This window comes from Aotus nancymaae, unplaced genomic scaffold, assembly GCF_030222135.1.
Source record: "Aotus nancymaae isolate 86718 unplaced genomic scaffold, 86718_ANA_hifiasm-v0.15.2.pri h1tg000011l, whole genome shotgun sequence".
Lineage (NCBI taxonomy): Eukaryota > Metazoa > Chordata > Mammalia > Primates > Aotidae > Aotus > Aotus nancymaae.
Window position 1 is genome coordinate 83,445,023 of NW_026988422.1, and position 21,811 is coordinate 83,466,833.

The 21,811-nt window shown below is 45.7% G+C and overlaps 1 protein-coding gene across 7 annotated transcripts in view; it reads left to right on the top strand.

Moving 5' to 3' along the window:
• Nucleotides 1-21,811, top strand: part of EVL (Enah/Vasp-like) — a 179,166-nt gene that overhangs the window by 123,930 nt on the left and 33,425 nt on the right. For all 7 annotated transcript variants that reach the window (XM_064375211.1, XM_012471253.2, XM_064375212.1 and 4 more), the window contains one exon: nt 8,261-8,438. In XM_064375211.1, the coding sequence (XP_064231281.1) occupies nt 8,261-8,438 (178 nt within the window). The remainder of the gene's footprint in view (nt 1-8,260; nt 8,439-21,811) is intronic.

Here is a 21,811-nt window from a genome sequence, read left to right on the forward strand (position 1 = left end):
GTCAGGCGTGAGACCTGGAGTTTGAGACCGTCCTGGGCAATATAGCGAGACTCCATCTCTACCAAAAAAAATTTTTAATTAACTGGGCATGATGGCATGTGCCTGTAGTCCCTGCTACTCAGGAGACTGAAGTTGGAGGATCACATAGGCCCAGGAGTTTGAGGCTGCAGTGAGCCATGGTCATACTACTGCATTCCAGCCTGGACGACAGAGTGATAGCTTATCTCAAAAAAAAGCCCCCAAAAAGTACATATGGGGAAATTTATAGCTATAAATGTATATGTTAGAAAGAGTGTTTGAAAATCATTGATCTATGCCACTATCTCAAGAAGGTAGAAAAAATGAAAGCAAATTAAACCCAACAAAAGTAGAAGGAAGGAAAAAATAAAAACTAATGAAATAGAAAGCAGATGTATGATAAACACAGAATGTCTCAGGTTTTTTGAAGGAAAAAGTTGGTTCTTTGAAAAAAACAAAATTAATAAACCTCTATTGAGAATGAGAAAAAGAGAAAACACTAATTGCTAATAAAACTAATGAAAGGGGAAATCATTGCAGATCCTATAAATATTAAAAACATAGGGTAACATTATTAATAACCTTATGCCAGTAAACATGACAGCTTAGATAAGATGGACATATTCCTTGAAAAACATAAAGAAGAAACGATACCAATCTTACATAAACTCCTTCAGAGATGAGAGAAACAAAGCCCTTCCTATATTGTCTTATTACAACCATGCTATGTAACCATGATACAAAAACTACACAAGAACTTTACAAGAAAAGAAAATTACAAGCCATTATTTCAAATGAACAATAATGCAGTAAGCAAACCTAAACAAAAGATTAATGACTTGAATTTAACAATGTATTAAAAAGAAAATTTTGACAAATGAGATTTATTCCAGAAATGCAGGATTATTTTAATGGAATAAAGCCTGAAAACTGTAAGTTCATCTCACAGATGTAGAAAAAGCATTTGGTAAAATGCAGTACCCCTTCATGATAAAAACTATGAGGAAAGTAGGAATTAAAAGGATAAAAGTGATTTATTTAATAAGATAAAAGATATCCAAGAACAACAACAAAACAAAAACTATAGCTGACATCATACTAAATATCCCACTGTCCCCCTGAATTCAGGAACAAGACAAGCATGTTCACTGTCACCTCTTTGATTTAACAATTGGAGAGGAAGATGCAAAACTATCTTATATCACAGATGACTTGATGGCATATGTGGAAAATGTGAAAGTAGCTATAAACTATTATAGTAATATAATATATGCTAATATTATATAAGTGAATTTGGCATGGTCACTGGATAGAAGATTGTGATATTATGATATAGGTATTAGTTTTCATCCACACTTCCTAGCTGGTAGCTTCCAGAGCCCTTATTAGAATGTTGGCGTGCTGTAGGCCTCAGAAAACAGCCTCTCTCTGACTTTCTCCTGCCCTCCTTTCACCTGCCCCTTTTTTTCCCCAAGGCAGGAATTGTCCCCTGCTTTTCTGACTCAAAGCTAGGCATAAGGAAATTCCCTGACCTAACTTGTCTGATTGTAGGTCATAAGACCCTCATTTCAGAAGGAGTTCCGCCGCTCGAAGCTGGTGGTAAGGAAATTCTCTGACCTACCTTGTCTGTTTGTAGGTCATAAGACCCTCATTTCAGGAAGGGTCCTGCCCCATACCCTAGAGGAAGGAATGCTACACAGAGAGGCCAGGGAGAACCTGAACAAGCAGGCCTTGCTGGGTTTCCCCACTCGGTCTGTTAGTGTGAGATCATACCCTTTTTATCCAATCACATTTCTACACAGTGGTGAATTATGCACATCCAGTGAAGTCTCCATAAAAGGCCCAAAAAGGCAGGGTTGGAAGAGCTTCCAGAGAGCTGACCTGGTAGAGTTTCCTGGAGGGTGCGTGCCCAGGGAGGGCAGAGAAGCTCCATGCCTCTTCCTGCATCCTTTGCCCTGTGCATCTCCCATCTGCCCGCTCATCTGTAGCCTTCGTTATGCCCTTTATTAAGAAATCAGTAAACCCAGGTAAGCTGTTTTCCCTGAGTTTTGTGAGCACGCTAGCAAATTCATCAGACCCAAGGTAGAGGTCATGAGAACCCTGATTTATAGCCCATGGGTGAGAAGCACAAGTCACAAACCTGCACTTGTGACTGGCATCTGAAGTTGGGATAGTCTTATGGGACTCAGCCCTCAACCTGTGGGACCTGATGCTGTCTCCAGGTACACAACGTTAGAATTATAGAGGACACTTGGTGTCTTCTTGAGAATCTGCAGAATTGCTTGTTTGGTGTGTCAGGAAATACCCGCACACATCTGGAGTGTGAGAATAGAGAATTGAGACTGGGCGCAGTGGCTCATAATTGTATGAGTGTACAGCACTTTGGGAGGCTGAGGCAGGAAGATCAGTTGAACCCAGGAGTTCAAGAGCAGCCTGGGCAACATAGCAACACCTCATCTCTGTAAATAAAAAAAGTTTTAAATTAACTGGGCATGGTGGTACACACCTATGTCCCAGTTACTCAGGAGGCTGAGGCAGGAGGATCCTTGAGCCCAGGAGTTTGAGGCTGCAGTGAGCCATGATCATGCCACTGCACTCCAGCGTGGGTGACAGAATGAGACCCCATCTCATTTTGGGGTCTCAAAAAAAAAGAATAGGAAGAGCACTTTACTTTTTCTTAATATCCTTACAAGTGCCTATGTTCACTAAAAGACATGTACAAAAATGTTCATAACAGTTGCATTCATAACAGTTGCATTCATAACAGCCAAGAACACGAAACTACCCATGTTCATCCACAGGAAAATGGAGAAGTTATTCGTGGTTAAAAAATGGAATATACTATGTAGCGGTCAATAAGAATTCAGCCAGATGTGGCGCCTCAGACCCATAATCCCAGCACTTTGAGAGACCGAGGTGGGCAGATCACCTGAGGTCAGGGGTTCAAGACCAGCCTGGCCAACATGGTGAAACCCCATCAATACTAAAAATACAAAAATTAGCCAGGCGTGGTGGTGCACAGCTGGGAGGCTGAGGTAGGAGAATTGCTTGAACCCAGGAGGCAGAGGTTACAGTGAGCTGAGATTGTGCCATTGCACTTCAGCCTGGGTGACAGGAGCAAAACTCCATCTAAAAAAAAAAATGAATGAAATATGGATATATGCAATAACATGGTGAATCTCATAAACATTGTGTTGAGGGAAGGAGACTAGAAACAAAAGAGTACATACCGTGTACCACAGGAATCCATTTCTATGTAGCTGAAGAACAGACGCATTTTGCCAATGGTGCTAGAAATAAGAAACATGGTTATCTCTACAGGGGAGTGTTGGGTGAGAGGTACTAGATGAAACAGCCCCAACCAAAAGTGGACTTGCAAAAATGCACGTGTTCAGGTGGATCCTCTGACTCACTCTAAGCAGAGTAAACAAAGAGGTGGAACCATTAGGTACTGAGGTTTTAGCTGTTGGCTGGCCAGGTCTGTCTGGCAGTTAATAAACACTGGACACCTCTCAGCAGATGGTCAAGGGACATTGGCCTTGTGTCACCGCACATACATTCAAACACATTGCATTGGACTCCCCTGTTTTAGAAGTCAAATTTCAAATAATAAATACAAATTTACAAATGGTCATGTCTAGTCATTCAGCTTACAGGGATATATCCTGTAGAAATACCTCTTCACAAGAATATTCAGTGCAGTATTAGTTATAATATTATCTTCATCTTACATGTGAGGAAACTGATATGAGCAACTTGTCTAAGGTTATACAACTGAAAAGTAATAAAGCCAAGGTTTTAATGCAGAGCCCTCTGACGTAAAACCCTCTGCTCATTCCTTGTACCCAGTATGATTGTCTTCAAAGCAGTCGTAGACCGTTGCGCTGTGAGTAGACACCAAATGGCAGCACTTGGTGAGCAGCCTTTGTACTGTAATTGTGGACAGAGCAGAACTGGCAGGCCCAGGAGCCCTCAGTCAGCAACGAGCCATGTATGGCAGAGCCCAGAGAACTTACAGAACAGGGATTTGTCTAGAGAGGCTTCATTGCACTCGCCCAGCCTAGTATCCTAAAACTTCCTGCAGTTGGAAGTGATTTATGAGGCTCCAGAGGTTAGTGCTAGGACCAGAAAGGGAATAGGAAGAAGGATTGCAGCCCATTATACAACAGTACCCTGCTTAGCTGTGGCTTCACTTTCTGAGGTTTCACATACCCAAGATCCACTGCAGGCCAAAAATAGTAAATGGGAAATTCCAGAAATAAATAAGTCATAAACTTTAAATTGTGTGCCATTCCAAATATTATAATTGTTCTATTTTATTATTAGTTATTGTTGTTAATCTCTGACTATGGCTAATTTTTGAGTTAAACTTTATCATAGGTATATATGTATGTATAAGAAAAAACATATAGTCTATATAGGGTTCTGTACTACCCACATTTCAGGCAGTCACTAGGGGTCTTGGAACCAATCCTGCATGGATAAGGGGGGACTACCATACTGGCAAAAAAAAAAAAAATCACAAAGTCCTCAGCTTCTAAATCCAGTTCTCCTGTTAGCTCACTGTGTAACTTTGGGCAAGTCACTCATTCTCCCTGGATCTCATTTCCTGACTATTAAAAGAGCAGATTTAGTTAGATAGTCCCTAAGGTCCTGTTGAGCCCCTTCAGTGATTATCTGCTGGCCATACTCTTTGTATTCTGGATTAGGTATCAGCTGCCCCTCAATTCTCATTTCCCCCCAAGAGCTAAACTTTGAAGTTTAGAAAAAAAAAATTCTCACTCACCTTAAGTTTCTCTCTAAGAACGTAACCAACCAGAGATCTCAAATCATAGGGTTCCAGGCCAGGCATGGTGATTCATGCCTGTAATCCCAGCACTTTGGGAGGCCAAGACAGGAGGATCACTTGAAGTCAGGAGTTCAAGACCAGCCTGGCCAACATGGTGAAATCCTGACTCTAGTAAAAGAAAACAAACAAACAAAGAAAAAAAATCAGCTGGGGCATGGAGGCATGCACCTGTAGTCTCAGTTACTCAGGAGGCTGAGACAGGAGTATCACTTGAACCCAGGAGGCAGAGGCTGCAGTGAGCCGAGATCACGCCACGGCACTCCAGCCTGGGCAACAGAGCAAGACTCTATATTTTAAAACCATACTAAAAAATGTTTCTAATTAAAAATCAAATCATAGGGTTCTAAATTTCTTTTTTTTTTGAGATGGAGTCTCACTCTGTCATCTAGGCTGGAGTGCAGTGGCACATTCTCAGCTCACTGCAAACTCCAACTCCCTGATTCAAGTGATTCTCCTGCCTCAGCCTCCCTAGTAGCTAGGATTACAGGCATGCGCCACTACGCCCGGCTAATTTTTGTATTTTTAGTAGAGACGGGGTTTCACCATGTTGGCCAGAATGGTCTCAATCTCCTGACCTTGTGATCCACCCACCTCGGCCTCACAATGTGCTGAGATTACAGGCTGAGCCACCGCGCCCAGCTAATTTTTGTATTTTTAGTAGAGACGGGGTTTCACCATGTTGGCCAGGATGGTCTCTATCTCCTGACCTTGTGATCCACCCGCCTCAGCCTCACACACTGCTGGGATTACAGGCTGAGCCACCTCACCTGGCCAAGGGTTCTAAATTTCATTTCCCTGGAACATCCCCTCAAGTATCTGGAGACAGTAGTCCTGAGATACTAAAGCATCTTTTATCTTACTTCAGTATCTCTTAACCATTCCTGATAGAAGGTGATTTTGAGACCTTCTTCAATTTAAAGCATTTTCGTCTGGCTTGCTTCAGTTCGTTAATGTCCACTAGAAATGTAACACCAAAAATGAAAACAAAAAAACTTGAACACAGAACTTCTGATAGGGATTTACCAGGGCAGAATGAAGCAGCTTTTTCTCTTCTCTCATTCTGGTCACTGTTCCACTGTAAATGTGTCCTCTAATCTTAAGAGCTGTTTTAACAATGGTCAACTTTGCTAGTTCTTATTAGTGCTTTTTCTGATGATGTATAACTAAACCTAGTCATCTCCAGGCCAGTTCTTTTGGTTTAACTGTATATGCACGTGAATCTGTACTCCAAGCACAAAGAGCAAAAAAATAGAGAACCACCCAGGAACTTGGGTATAGATTTTGGCCAAAATACGTGCCTGTCAGTATGTAACAATTAGGTTGTGAAACCATTACGTTTCTTTTTTTGAGACAGAGTCTGGCTCTGTTACTCAGGCTGGAGTGCAGTGGTGTAATCTGGACTCACTGCAACCTCCTCCTCCTGGGGTCAAGTGATTCTCCTGTCTCAGCCTCCTGATTAGCTGGGACTACAGGCATCCACCACAATTCCCGGCTAATTTTTGTATTTTTAACAGAGACAGGGTTTCCCCATGTTGGCCAGGCTAGTCTTAAACTTCTGACCTCAGGTGATCCTGCTGCCTCGGCCTCCCAAAGTGCCGGGATTATAGGCATAAGCCATGGTGCCCAGCCTCAATTATGTTTCTTTAGCTAATTTAGTGTACTATATGTGTATGTCTCTCCTTTCCCTGCCTCTCCCTGTCTTGGGAAGACCCAAGCCCACCTTCACCTAAGACTTGGAAAACAGCTTTTCTGGATGGCACTCGTGTTTGTTGTCCTCTGGTTTTACCTTATCCAGCAAGCACAGCAGTGTGGAGCAGTAGAGGAAAGTGATAAATCAGCATAGAGAGAGTTAGTCCCAACCTCAGATCACAATCAGTCCTGCAGCCTCAAAACCGGACGAGATCTGAGAAATCATCTTGTACTTCTAAAGCAAAATTCTTTCCATGGCGTCTCTAAGAGCTGGCCCTCTGGCCTCATCCAGACTCTGCTTGCATACTTCCATTTGTAGAGGTCTTCATACTTCTCCATTCAGTCATTGGCAGTCTACCTTGTGCCAGGAGCTGTGTCACTTTCTCATATATAATTTAATCCTCACAACACACTATGAGGGTGCCATGCCATAGTCGTATCACATTCTCCATTTGACAGGCAAGAAAACTGATAATTCCTAAGTGTTGTGATGTTAGAGCATGTGGCTTTAAGCTAGAAGGGATGGGAAGCAGAATGAGGGCTCCAGCCCCAGCATCTTTTCCTCCAGGGCACCACATATGAATATGGCCTTAAAGTACTTTGAAATAATCCTTTTTTTTTTTTCAAGACAGAGTTTTGCTCTTGTTGCCCAGACTGGAGTGCAATGGCACGATCACGGCTCACCGCAACCCCCATCTCCTGGGTTCAAGCAATTCTCCTGCCTCAGTCTCCCAAGTAGCTGGGATTACAGGCATGCAGCACCTCGCCCGGCTAATTTTGTAGTTTTAGTAGAGACGGGGTTTCTACATGTTGATCAGGCTGGTCTCAAACTCTCAACCTCAGGTGATCCTCCTGCCTCGACCTCCCAAAGTGCTGGGATTACAGGTGTGAGCCACAATGTCCGGCCAAAATAATCCTCTTTTAAATGTCTGAAAGAGCAGAAGTTTAGAAGTCAGGCAGACCTGTTGTTGAATCCCTGGCAGCTTGTAAGCACTTGAATGTCTGGATTCTGTCATCTCTGTATCCTTCCCTGCTGGGCCTGGCATTGCTCCTGGCAGCCAGTTGATGCTTTTTGATTGATTAATAATAAAGATATGAATAATGCTGTATAGATGTGTGGCACATCAACTTTCCAGGTTATCCTTTGGACAAATAACCGGCTTATTAATGCATTCAAAGTACTAGACACTATGCAGAGGGCTATAGGAGACATAAATATGAATTATAGAAGACTTGCCCTTAGGAGCTTTATATCTAGAAGGTAAGCTATAAATAAGATATAGGTAAGATACGTATCACAATGTGATCTTCACAGTAACCCCATTATATTTATAAAGCCAGAATTATTATCCCCATCTTATAATTGGAGAAACTGAGCCCCAGCAAAGTGCAGTGACTGCCTTGAGTGGAGTGGCTGAGAGGCAGGGCCAGGCCAGAACCCAGGTGACCTGACTCCCAGCTCAGCTGTTCATCTGGAGGTTGGAACTACATAGCATTATTAGTTAAAGGAAAGAACAGGTTTTGCAAACCCTCACTGTTCTATAGATTATGGGCTGAAAATCTGCCTGATACTGCTTTTCCCTTCTTCAAACCCCATCCCCATCTCCCTGTCCTCTCAAGGATGTAGTATACTTGCCCCATCACAGCGCCCTCCGGCTCACTTACATTTTATTTATTTACACGTATTTCTCCTTTCTCCTCCAGGTTGTGATCAATTATTCAATCGTGAAAGGGCTGAAGTACAATCAGGCCACGCCAACCTTCCACCAGTGGCGAGATGCCCGCCAAGTCTACGGCTTAAACTTTGCAAGTAAAGAAGAGGCAACCACGTTCTCCAATGCAATGCTGTTTGCCCTGAACATCATGAATTCCCAAGAAGGAGGTAAGTAGGGCTTTGTCTTGGCCTGATGTCGAGACCCTCTCTTGTTCTACTTCTTCCCTCCCTCAGCTCTGGCTCTCTGGGTGTCCTAGCACCGTCACTGCATTGAGCTGACGTCGCATGTGTTCTCAGAGAAACCTGCTGCCTGCCTCTAGATTTAGAGATATTAACAGTTCAGAGGAGGAAAGAATGGAGTTTGTATCTCTTTGCCATTTGTGAGATATAGATTTGTACAGATATGTCCCTAAAGCTACACATACAGATCTGTTTTAAACTTGCCATCGTGTTTCCATATTCCAGAACAAGCATTTGGGAGCGATGGGAGAAAACAATCAAGAATTTTTTTTTGAATCTAATTATTCATTCATATGTTTAACAAAAGTTCATTAAGTACTTACTGAGGGCAAGAAACTGTCTAGGCAAAATAGGTAAGAAGTGAACAGCAGCCTTCCCCTCAAGGCACTTAGTTTTTCAAAGTAGACAGGTTCATAAACAGCTAACCGGAATGTATTGCAATAAATGTTTTAATAAAGGTCCATGCAAGGTACTTAGGGACCACAGAATAGGACATAAGTAACTGCCTTTTAGAGCCGCCAAGGGATACTTCACAGCAGTGGTGACATCTGAGCCGGAGTTCTGAAGGGTGAGCAGTTCATAGGCAGAGGCAGGAATAGGCATCACAGGCAGGAAGAGCAGCAAAGGCAGAAGGGCCTGAGTGACCAACATGTGCTGGGAAGAGAGTGATGTGGCGTTTCTGGGGCCTGGAGTGCAGATAGGAAGGAGATTGGAAATGAAATTGGAAAGGTGATGGGGCTTGCACAGTGAAAGGCTCCAAATACCTCGAAGACTTTGGGTGGGCTTGATACTTAGGGTAGACAGTGGGAGAGGGGCTAGCAAAAAATTTCTCAGCAGGGCTGTTAAAGAAGCAAAATTACATATGGCTTTTATTGGATATTTGCAATGGTATCTTTAGAGGGAGAAACAAGGCTTTCCCAGGATGGGTGTCTAGATTGCCTGGGTTATGGTCCTGCAGTTGGCTGGAGAGCCTACCTTGGGAGAGCTTGGTTGTTAACAACCAGGCATGGAGTCACACGGGTTGGTTTGAGTCCTGGTTCTGACACATGCTAGCAGAGGAACTCTTGAGCAAGTTACTCAATTCTTCTGTGCCTCAGTTTCCTTACCTATAAAATGGGGGAATATAGGATTTTTTCTACATTTAAATGAACTTGAATATAAAATGTTTCTCAGGTTGCCTGGCCTGGTAGCCACTCTGTATTAGTATTTGTGAGTATTATTATGATCATCATTGTTGTTGCTACCAGAATTGAGGAGGGAAATGAAGAGACATAATACTCAGAACCTGGAGGGCTGTGGCATTTAAATATCTACTGGGGCCAGGCGCAGTGGCTCAAGCCTGTAATCCTAATACTTTGAGAAACCAAGACAGAAGGATCACTTGAGTTCAAGACCAGCCTGGGCAACATAGCAAGATGCTGTCTCTACAAAATAAATAAATAAAAATGTATGTGCTGGGCCTGATATATTGGAGCTTTAGGACCAGTTTAAGCACTAGGAGATCTGGGCATGGTGGTGCACAGTTCATGAGGGTGAGGTGGGAGGATCACTTGAGTCCAAGAGTTCAAGTCCAGCCTGGGCAACATAGTGAGATCCTGTCTCTTAAACACACACACACAAACACACACGTACACACACACAGTAGGAGAGTTTTGTGGGGTTTTTTTTACGTCGATAAAGAACATGTTTTGATGTTTTGAACGTGCTTCCCACGGGACATGCATAGAGGAGGTACTTGCAGTTTTCCCTATCTTGACAATGCTCCAAAGTTTGTGAACTTTCTGCTTAGTACTTGGATAGCCTTAGTCTTAACCGTGGCAGTGTTGAGTAATGAACACAGGGCATGAGGCATCGTAAGCACCCAGCAAATGTATACTGTCTGTGTCCACCCAAGAGCTGTGAGCTGAGTTTAATGTTTCCACATCTGAACTTACCTCGCCTGCCTCCAGGATGTGGAAGTTAAGCTTTATTTTATTTGTACATACAGATACCTTGAGGGGCAAAGAAACAAAAAGCACTTTTAGGGCAAGTGCTTAAATTAAATAAAAACTATTAGTTATTTTATTAAATTCACCAGAGAATCACAAGTAAATCAGTTAATCCTGCCCTTGTTTTCGGATAAGAAAGCCATTCCCCAGTATGAGGAAATAATTTCTAAGTGTCAGCCAGTAAGTCAGATCCAGAACCCAACTTCCTACATCTCCTGGGCTTGAATGAGTGTCTTGTGGCAAGGGTGGGAGTCACTAGCTAGTTTGGATGTTTGCATACAATGTGAGAGTAGCCCGTTTGAAGCTTTCAAGAGGAGGAGCAGTTAGTTGCCGGTTTTGGTTCAGCCAGTAGTGGCCTCCTTTGCATGGACAGGAGGTCCTACAGCCCACTGAGGTATAAGCTTTTCCTTCAGCTGAGGTCCAAGCCTACTGACAATGCCATGCGCAGATCAGCATTGCAGCTTGATGAGTTGGTACATACATGTGTCCACAGTTCCCAGTGCCAGACCGAGAAAGAAAATGTAGTGAGCACCAAAAAGCCCCTCCCTGCAATCCCTGCACTTAAGAATAGTCCACTTTCGTTTTTGAACGTCATGTAAATGAAATCATACAGTGTATATGGTTAGCTGGGCTTCGTAGCATATATGTGTCTGTAGTCTCAACTACTTGGGAGGCTGATGTGAGAGGATTGCTTGAGCCCAGGAGGCAGAGGTTGCAGTGAGCCAAGATTGCACCACTGTGCTCCAGCCTATGTGACAGAGCAAGACTCTGTCTCAAAAAAAAAAAAAAAGGAAGTATGAACCTTCCAGCATTTATGTGGTTAAGGTACTCCACTGAGGACTGTGTAAAGATGCACCATAATGTAAGCACCATCTACTTTTATAAACATGTTGGTTGTTCCCATTTTCCACAATTACATTCGTGGTGGAGGGCATTCTTGTATATGTATGTGTATGTGTACTTTGTATCTCATGTGTCCATATTTGCATGCTTGTCCAGTTATTTTCCTTGAGCATGTTTCTGTGTCAAACAATATATGCTTTTCAAGTTTTGGGGTGGGGGGCGGTGACTCATGCCTATAATCCCAGCACTTGGGGAGGCTAAGGTGGGTGGATCACCTGAGGTGAGGAGTTCGAGACCAGCCTGGCCAACATGGTAAAACCCCATCTCTGCTAAAAAGACAAAATTAGGCCGAGCATGGTGGCTCACACCAGTAATCCCAGCACTTTGGGAGGCTGAGGCAGGCAGATCACCTGAGGTCAGGAGTTTGAGACCAGCCTGACCAACATGGAGAAACTGCATCTCTCCTAAAAATACAAAATTAGCCAGGCATGGTGGCACATGCCTGTAATCCCAGCTATTTGGGAGGCTGAGACAGAAGAATCACTTGAACCTAGAGGCAGAGGTTACAGTAAGCCAAGATTGCACCATTGCATTCTAGCCTGGGGAGCAAAACTCCATCTCAATCAATCAATTAATCAATAATAGAAAATTTTTAAAAATAATGTTTTGGGAAGTCTCACCAGATGTCTTCTAGTATGAACATCCCAGTTTGCATGCTGTCCAGCACGCAACAGTTGCCCACCCCTCAGACTTCACAAGCATTAGGCATTAGTACTCTCATTAATCTTTGTAAACACAAGAGAAGGGAAAACATTTTGATTTGCTTTCTTATTGTGGGGGTGGATGGAATCTTGCTCTGTCGTCCAGGCTGGAGTGCAGTGGCATGATCTCAGCTTACTGCAACCTCCACCTCCCGGGTTTGAGTGATTCCCTTGCCTCAGCCTCCTGAGTGGCTGGGACTACAGGCACTCACCACCACACTTGACTAATTTTTGTATTTTTAGTAGAGACAACGTTTCACCATGTTGGCCAGGCTGGTTTTGAACTACTTACCTCAAGTGATTCACCCACCTCAGCCTCCTGAAGTGCTAGGATTATAGGTGTGAGCCACTTTGCCTGGTCTGATTTACATTTTTCTTTACTGGTAGGGCTTAACATTTTTCAGACATTAGTAGGCAATTTAATCTTGTCCATTATTTTTAGCAGTACCTTTGACAAGTGCAGTACAGTATGGAGGAACACAGCCTCCTTGCACCTTTTGTTATATCTGCATAATTCCCCACTCTCTAGGCGTGTGCGACAAAGCAACCCTGTATTTCCTTTCACTTAATGTCATGTGGTATGTTCCAGGCTTATGAGAGAGGATAAGTACACCTCCTTGGCTGTCTAGTAATGTCTACATTGTCTACATTTTAGGAGTTGCTGTTTTTCATGCTTGTCATTCGTTGGACCTTTCCTTCTGCTGGAGAAACTTCTTGTTTAGCACCTAGAGTCATGTTTGCAGGTCACAGAGAGATTCCTTGGCTCTTCCTGGTCTGGCTTGTGAAAGAGACGCCATCTGGTGTAATGGTGGGGAAGGGAGAGCTAGCAGCTAAGAGACCTAGATTCCTCCAGAAGCACCAAAAGAAAGGCTGGCATTTTCTTTCTCCCATGCCGGCCCCCACCCACCCATTCGTCTTCTCTCCTTAAAGGGCAGTTCTGACCAGAGTATTTCTCTGCTGCCTGCTGATCCTGGCACCTGCCTATAGAAAGGCTGGGCGTGGTGACTCATGCCTATAATCCCAGCACTTTGGGAGGCCAAGGCAGCTGGATTACGAGGTCAAGAGATGGAGACCATCCTGGCCAACATGGTGAAACCCTGTCTCTACTAAAATAAAAATAGTACAAAAATTAGCTGGGCGTAGTGGCGCACATCTGTAGTCCCAGCTATTGGGGAGGCTGAGGCAGGAGAATCACTTGAATCCGGGAGGTAGAGGTTGCAGTGAGCCAAGATTGTGCCACTGCACTCCAGGCTGGCGACAAAGTGAGACTCCATCTTCAAAACTTCCAAAAAAAAAAAAACAGAAACCAGAGGCAGGATTCCATGGCTCTGGGGCTTGAGAGGTTGTCATTTTACATTGTCCCAGAGATTTTTTTTTAAAAGGAAAAGGATACCAAAAGTGACAAGAGCACACAGGGAGCTTTCAAATGAGCTTGCGTTTTTCTTTTCTAAAAATATGCAGACAGTAGAAAGGCACACGGCCAAGGCCAAATCTAGAAAAGGCAGCATCCTGTAGGGATTGGATCCCAAGCTTTTCAAATATTGTTCCCTCCCTGGAATGTTTTCTTACTATCTCTGCTTATCAACATCCTCCCCAGCCCTCTGGATCCAGCCTAACACTCTCCCTGCAAAGCTTTCCTCTTCCCTCAACTTCTACCTCCCTGCTTGGCCTCCCGGGACACTCTTTATCCATTTCCTCTTCATTTTGCCTGTTTGTGTACTGATCTTTCTTCTCCTACTGGGTGTCCCTTTCTCTGGGAAGACTTCTGTGGCTCCCCTCATTCCCACCCCAGGTCAGGGTAAGGTGCCCCTTCTCTGTGCTCCCCATGCTCCCCATGTTGAGTGTTGAATGCATAGATATAAGCTCCTGAGGACAGGAGGCTCATGCTACCCATCTCTATGTTTCTCACATCCCTGTGCCCAGAGCCCTGTGCGCTGTGGGTATATGCATGCATGTGCTACAGGAGGGCGCACATGAGCGTGAGTGTATACATGTTTGTGTGCGTGTGTGTGTGTGTGTGCGTGTATGCGCACGCATTTGTACTTACCCTGAGCAAGTTCCTTGATCTCCCTGTGCCCCAGTTACCTGACCTGTACCTGCCATTGGTTGTTCTGAGGATTAACTGTGATCATCCCTTTAGAGTGCTCAGGACAGTTCCTAACACACAGTAAGTATTTGGTAAATAGTTGCTGTAACCCACTGTGACCTTTTCAGGTGGCACTAGGCTGGGGACAAGTGCAGTCTGCCTCTGCATTCAGCAGCCCCAGGGGACTTGACTTTTGAGTTCTATTTATTATGACGGTGGCTGTTTAAATTTTCCTACTCTCAGGCAGACCTTCAGCTATTACTTTTCTTTTTCTTTGTTGTGATATCTGACCCTGAAAGCTGAAAGTCATTACTTTTCATTGTTGATCAGATCTCTGGCTTTGGCTGCTCCTTTCCTCATATTGGATTAATTGGTTATTCATGTGGATAATACTGTCTCAAAGCATAAGTTATTTTATGGGTCATGCCTTCTAATTGGTGAAGGTGGTCACTTGGTTTATTTGAGAAAATTCTAAGGAATGAGGAACTCCACACTAGTGTGAGGGCCCCAGGGCAGAGACGTTCCCTGCTCCTCAGAAAGTTCTCAGAGAACTTTGCAAGGTTTTTACAAACTTTGCAAAGCTCCTATTATGATGAGGATGAGGTAGTTATGCACTAAAAATAGTAATGACAATTAACAGTCCTAATAATAGTCTTTATTTGGAGCTGTCAAGAGTCTGAGTGCCTATTTGAGAAAAAGTTTCCCTGGATGAATCACTACAGGAACATGAGAAAGAAACATGGCAGCTCCACTGTGAGATAAATGTGTAGATAAATAATCCTCTCTTGGAGCTGCAGTCGCAAATGAATTTAAAGTTAGTAAGGGTTTTAGGGATGTATAATCCAGTTTCTTTTCCCTTGACCTTTTTTTTTTTTTTTTCCTAACCTTTGGAGCTACTGCTGTAGCTGAAGGAGAGGAAGAGGTGGGAGCTGGCCTCACAGAGGGCTTTGTAGAGTCACTGGGCCCCGGAGTTCAGACCTTGCACCTGTCATGCCAACATCCAGGGCCACACCCTTGTGGCTCCACCCACTGCCTCCTGTTGGGCAGCTGCCGCCAGTGCTCTTGGCCCTGCATGTTTACTCTCTCTGGTACTTAACATGTTTTATTCAGGGCATCTCTTTGGTACCAGCATCCCTACTGGCACGCTAGTCCTATTGGGAGCAGGACCTGTGTTATCTCAGTCATCCCTGTCTCTCTAGAACAAGTGCAGAGGACACACAGCAGGGACTCAGGATATGTGTGATAACTGCACATGCCTCTTCACCTTTTGAACTTCATCAACCCTCCAAGAACAGGGACCCCAGTTCTAGTCTTCCAGACTGAGGCTCAGAGGCCTGGCTCTGATCCTAGCCCCACCATCCACTGACGATGTGACCTCATCAGGTCTAATAACCTTTGCGAGCCTCAGTGTCCTAATTTGGAACACAGAGTACTGAATGTCCACCACAGTCTTTTACCAGGCAAGAGGCCCTTTCTTCAGGGTGCCAGGTAAGCCGCCATCCACTTGGTAAGAGGTCATGGTGTTGAGGGAAACCAAGAGACCTGGGTGCTAGACCTGGCTGTGCTGTTTCTTTGCACGTGACTTGGGCAACTCACTTCCCTTTCCTGGACCTTGATTCTTCGTCTGTGAAATGTGGTGGTTATCCCTGGCATTTCTGTCTCACAGCCTGAGAGTCCAAGGAGATAATAGGTAAAGAAGTATTCCAAGACAGACAGCCTAGCACAGGCAGGAAGGGCTGTGATGGTAACTAGCAGTAAGTAGTAGTGGTTGTAGCAGCAGCAGCCACTTGGCCACATCCCAACTGAATAAGGAAAATGCCTCCCTTGCCACAGTGTCTGAAACTCTGCAGAAAGTTGGACTCTCCGCGAGCTCCCTTGAGTCACGGGGAGAACCTGTCCTGGAAGTCGGGCAGAGGCTCTTGCCCCAACTCAGCCATTGCCTTGAATGTGGCTTCAGTGTTTTTTTGTCTTCTCTGTAGGTGTTGATGTTTTAGACTCTGAAATGGCAGCATCAGACTAGACAAGAAGCTCTCAATAGGGCCAAAGTGGAAACGGAGAGGTGATGGTGATTCAGGGGACAGTGGGGCCAGGTACGCTAGACACATTGCAACGTGCAGGATTGTCCTGTGCAGTGAAGTCTTGTTTTGCATGTCCCACCAAAAACATGCAGTCAAAAAACTCATTTATTATCTGAGCCAGAACTTGTTCTGTTTTAAGAAAAAGCACTTATTTTTTACCAGGTTTAATATGTGCTGAATTTTCTAGGAATTCAGCTACTACATATGTCAAAAGAAAATCATACTTAATTTTGTTTGTAACTTTACCTAGAGTTTTTTTGGTTTTGGAAAGTCCTGTCTTCAGCACTATCCCTGGACCTCCCCTTCATCACAGCTGTTTGCAGCATTAGCACTCCTGGTGGATCTGAGTGTGGGTGCAGGCGTGGACCATTTCTGTCTCCTAATGCAGTTGGGTCTGGCCCTTTCTTTATGTGTTGTAATCCACATTTTATTATAGACTACTTGTGTTTGCTGTCTCCTTTCCAGTACACTTAAGGCGTTATACTGATCTTTTTCTAATTTATGTAGGTAGATTATGTAATCTATGAATTTCACTTCAGGATAATGCAAGGATCGTTACAAAATGTTATAATAAAAAAGGGAACATTGGGCCTGAGAGGGTTGAGAATGACCAGCCTCAAAGTTCTGTAAAACTCAGGCTGGTTCCTTCCTGCATTGCATCTGTGTCTTGCCTGGTTGTCGCTTAACAGGACCATGTAGATAGCACAGTGTCTGTCTCATCTCACAGCCAGGAAAACTGAGCCCCAGAGGGAGGAAGTGAGTACTTGGCCCAAACCACTTCCTGATACGAGCCAGTCAGGAAGAGAAACCGGGATGAGAACACGCTCCTCTTCTCCTCCAGTGCCAGGAAGTGTAGTGGGAGCAGCTTGGTCTAGCAGGAAGAGTGCATGTCCTAGAGCTGGGCTACAGTGGGTCTGTGTGACCCTGAGCAAGTCACCTCCTCTGTCAGCAGGTGGAATGACACCACAGGCCCTTGGCAGGTCACATGACATGAAGATGCCCAGTTCCTGGGATGTGGCCTTCAGGGCCACTCCCCATGGTGCCCCTCTTTTTGTCCCCACATCCAGCAGTCTTCTATTAAACCACTGTAGGTCCTCTTAGAACTTACCAGAGTCATCATGTCATTGTCTCCCATTACTCCAGGAGAGCAGGGCCCTGGTGGCTCTTGAAGCAGGGCCCCAAGCTGATGGCACTCAGCTGCACAGTGGGAGCGAATTTTCAAGAAAATCATCCTCAAAGCCTCTGCTGGTATAGAAGGCAGATAGTCTAGGCCAGGTGGGGCCAGTGAGTGGGAGCCAGGGAAGGAGCCTTAGGTGTCATGAGACCAGATTTGCATTTACAGATGATAAAACCAAGACCCAGGGACAGGGAGGATGTGTGCAGGCCACAGGACAAGTTGGGGCAGAACCGTGGCCACACCCAGCGTTCCTCCACTAGCATTCCCTCGTAGACGATCACTTTCTCTGGGCCAAGGACCAGAGTGGGGCTTTAGGAAGAGGGCCGAGGTGCATGGAAAGTAGTGCTGGTGAGAGGAGGGTTAAGTAACTCGATTTTGACTGTTTCTTCCCATTTGGTTCTCACTAATGAAGTCTCGTCAGACCTGCTCTTGGTGCTGAATTGGGTTGGGGGTGGGACACAGGCATGTGTGGTCAAAGTTTATTTGCAGTTCAGAGGTTGAATGTAGTGGATCTCAAACTGGTTATTTTGAGGAGTTCCAGGGGTCCACCAAGGTACACCAGGGCCCTCACCCTGATGCAACCAGAGTAGTTCTTCATCAATTTCATACAGTGGGACTATGAAGAAAAGAAAAAGAAAAACCTCTTAGCTTAGTGGGAATCTGGGTGAATTAAAACACAGGATGAAGTGCTTGTTCTCTTTGGCTCTTGGGGCGTAATGTACATCCATTTCCTACTTGGTTTGCATGTAATAACATCATTGGTACATTTCAAAATATGAAGCTCCTGGTGCTGGATAATAAAAGTTATCCCAGTTTTTCAACCTCTCATGTCCTTCATTGATGCCCAGTGGCCCAGTGGCTGCAACATCACAGGGTTGAAAAAGAGCCCAGGAAAGGGACTCACAGACCTTGCTGGGAAGAATTGGGCCCAGCTCCATGTCCTGGTTGGAGGGGAGTGGACGGTTGTTAAACCTCATAGCTCTTAGAGGTGGTGCTGAATTTTGCTTCTCACAAACCTCTTTCCATTTGAGACTACCTACCTTTCTCCCCTAAAGAGAAGGAAGTACTAGGTTGTCTTTATCTCCCTGGCCGCTAAGGCCATTGGCACCTTGTGCACAGGCCCAGCATGGCCAGGCCTGAGGGGAACAGGACGGCAAGCCCCCTTCCTCCTGCCTGCTCCCAGCTGCCCTCTGGCGTCCGCTTTCTGAAAGCCAGACGGGTCTGTTTGCTGACCCACCCCTGTTCTCACTCGGGGGTTCCGGATGTTGGATCAGGCAGGGCCTTTGTATGCCTCCATGCCAACAGCTACCTGAGTCACACCGTCAGTTACACCCTTACCCAGACTCTCCTGTGCCTCTGGCCCTTCTTCCCTTCTCACTTTTCCCCACACTTCTAAAATCTCTCTTGTCCTGTCATAATGTGGCTCTGCAGATGGAGCCTTTTCCAGCCACCCTGCTGTGACTTTGCACTCCCTGCACTCCCACAGGGCTTGATTTTAGCCTCTGTCTTAACAGTCAGCTGCCACTTGGCATGTCCTGCTGTTCCCACAGCATGAATCCAGTCAGGTTGGAAATTCAGAAAGTGGCTTCTTTGTCTCTGGACCCCAAAACCCTGCACATTGTCTGCCTTATAAGCTCTGAGCAGATTCATGCCTGGCTGCAGAAGCACACCAGGACCCAGAGGCTGCTGTGCCTGGGACCCTGTCTCCTGACTCAGCCCAGGCCCCAGCTCAACATCGAGGTCCAGAGGGACCATGTCCAGCAGCAAAGGCTGTGCACTGGCCCAAGCCCTGGGTCCACCTGACTCATTGGCTCCCGTTGTCACACCTCAACTGCATATTCTCACCATCTCTCCCGACACTCTCTCCCCGGAAATGTTGTAACGGGGTTGTAACCCATCTACCTTCTCTTATCCTTCTTTAGTCTGTCTTCCCTGGGCTGTGTCTGCAGAGGCCCGGCTTCTGCCCTCATGCCCGTTCTTCCCATACTCCTGGGCGCCTTCTGCTCATGCTTTGCTCTGCTGTTTGTGAAGCCTTCCCGGTGCCCAGGAGACCTCAGGCACCCTTTCCTGCTCTGCACACACTGCTGCTGTCCCATTTGTTTGGACCCTAGGTTTGTTTGTCTAGACTGTGAGCTCCTCAAGGGCAGGTGTCTGTGTCTGTGTCTGTCTCAGGAGCCCCTGAAGAGAGTGACACGTCAGAGGTGTCTGGTGAGTGAGCAAGCTCCCAGCTTGCGCCCGCATCGTATTGTGTGCCTCGCAGAGCCTGACATTTTCCGCCATCGCGCCCTTCCCTACAGACTGAGACGGAGTTCCTGATCCAAGACCGCTTGCCGGCCAGCGTGTGAAACTGGGCTCAAGGTGAGGGGTGCTATCTGTGATTGAGGGACATGGTTAATGGAATTGTCTCACACAGAAATCGCACCCGTCACCTTGGCCTGCTTATCACCACCCAAACAGAGGAACACGCTTCTCCAGCCACAGCTATGGAAGGGCCTTCAACTGCCGTGGCCCTGAGGTGTGCGTACTGTGGAAGGACCTTTGGATGTGAACTCGATGTGGTTCCAGTACCAGCTGTGCCAGTAGCGTGCCCTTGAGCACGTCACTGACATTTCTAAGACTCAATTTCTCCATCTGTGAAATGGCTGAATCAGACCCACCTCACAGGGTTGTTGTGAGGGTACCATGAGTTGATGTTTGTAAACGTTCTTTATCACATGTAAATTACTATAACAGTTTGAAGTTACTCTTTTTAAGAAAATTATTTGCAAAGGTAACTAACAATGTCAGGTGGGCACAGTGGCTTATTCCTGTAATCCCAGCCTTTTAAGAGGTTGGGGGATCACTTAAGCGTAACAGTTCAAGACCTGCCTGGTCAACATAGCAAAACCTTTGTCTTTACACAAGAATTAAAATTTAGCTGAGCGTGGTGGCATGTGCTTGTGGTCCAGGCTACTCAGGAGACTGAGGTAGGAGGATCACTTGAGCCCTGGAGTTTCAGGCTACAGTGAGCTGTGATTACACCACTGCACTACAGCCTGTACAACAGAGCAAGACTCTGTCTCGGGAAAAAAAAAAAAAGGTAACTAACAATATCAGCTCCTGTGGTGGTGCCAGCAGCCCTCACATTGGGAGACAGTGGGAAGCCAGGCTGCTTGGATCAAGATGGCCAGGGAACACTTTTTGAGGGAAGCGGGGCTTGAACTGGTTCCCTGCAGGGCCAGGGGTGGATGGGGTGATCTGATGAGGAGGATGGCAGCACCAGCAGATCTTGGTGGTTTGGAAGTTTGAATCAAGGTCCGAGAAGAGGCTCTGCCTGACCCTGGGGGTCTCCCTCGGCACATTGGCAGTACTGTGCCTCCTTCATGGGGCCCTAGTTTCAGAGCATCCTGCTGCTGCCATTGTCCTCAGAAGAGCCGCTGGCTTGTTGCAGTTTACATCCCAGAGAGGAAAGATCTCTTCCTTACACCAGTCCCAGGATTATCTCCCTAACACTAATGGCGAGATTCCTTTGGGGTTTTAGTCTTCTGTAGATGGCAGCCCGGACCCCATGTGCTCAGTCAGGGTTCAAGATAGGCAGTGGTTCATTCTCTAGCCTCTGCTTACCAGCACCTGCCTGACACCTCCTGCTGGTGCTCAGGAAGCAGCCTGCTGAGCTGTGCCTGCCATGATCAGCATGAGGTTGACGGAAGTGGCACAGACTCCAGAGGCAGGTGACAGTACCACACCCTAGCTCCAGGCACCCACTCCACTCTATCACATGAGCCCCGGTGAAACCTTGAGCAAGCCATTTCACCATTCTAAGCCTTAGCCTTAGTTTCCTTTTTATAAAAAAAAAAAAAAAAAAAAAATATTTATTTATTTAGTTGGGGGTTTTTTTGTTTGTTTGTTTGTTTTTTTGAGATAGAGTCTCACTTTGTCACCCAGGCTGGATTGCAGTGGTGCCATCTTGGCTCACTGCAACCTCCACCTCCCAGGTTCAAGTGATTCTCCTGCCTCAGCCTTCCAAGTAGCTGGGACTACAGGTATGCCACCAGGCCCAGCTAATTTTTGTATTTTAGTAGAGACGGGGTTTCACCATGTTGGCCAGGTGATCCACCACCTCGACCTCCCAAAGTGCTGGGATTACAAGCGTGAGCCACCGCACCTGGCCAGTTTCCTCATCCTTAAAATGGGTGTAACAACCACCTCACAAAGTTGTCATGAGTCTCAAATGATAAAATAGATGGGACTGTGATTTGTAAGCATACAGCACCATGAGAATGCAAATTGTTCCTGGAGCACCCAATCCCTAGACACTGGGACCTCACCCCTCAGTCATAGCCAGAGTCACTTCATTCTGGTGTGCTACCCCCCAGAGCTAAGCCGTGT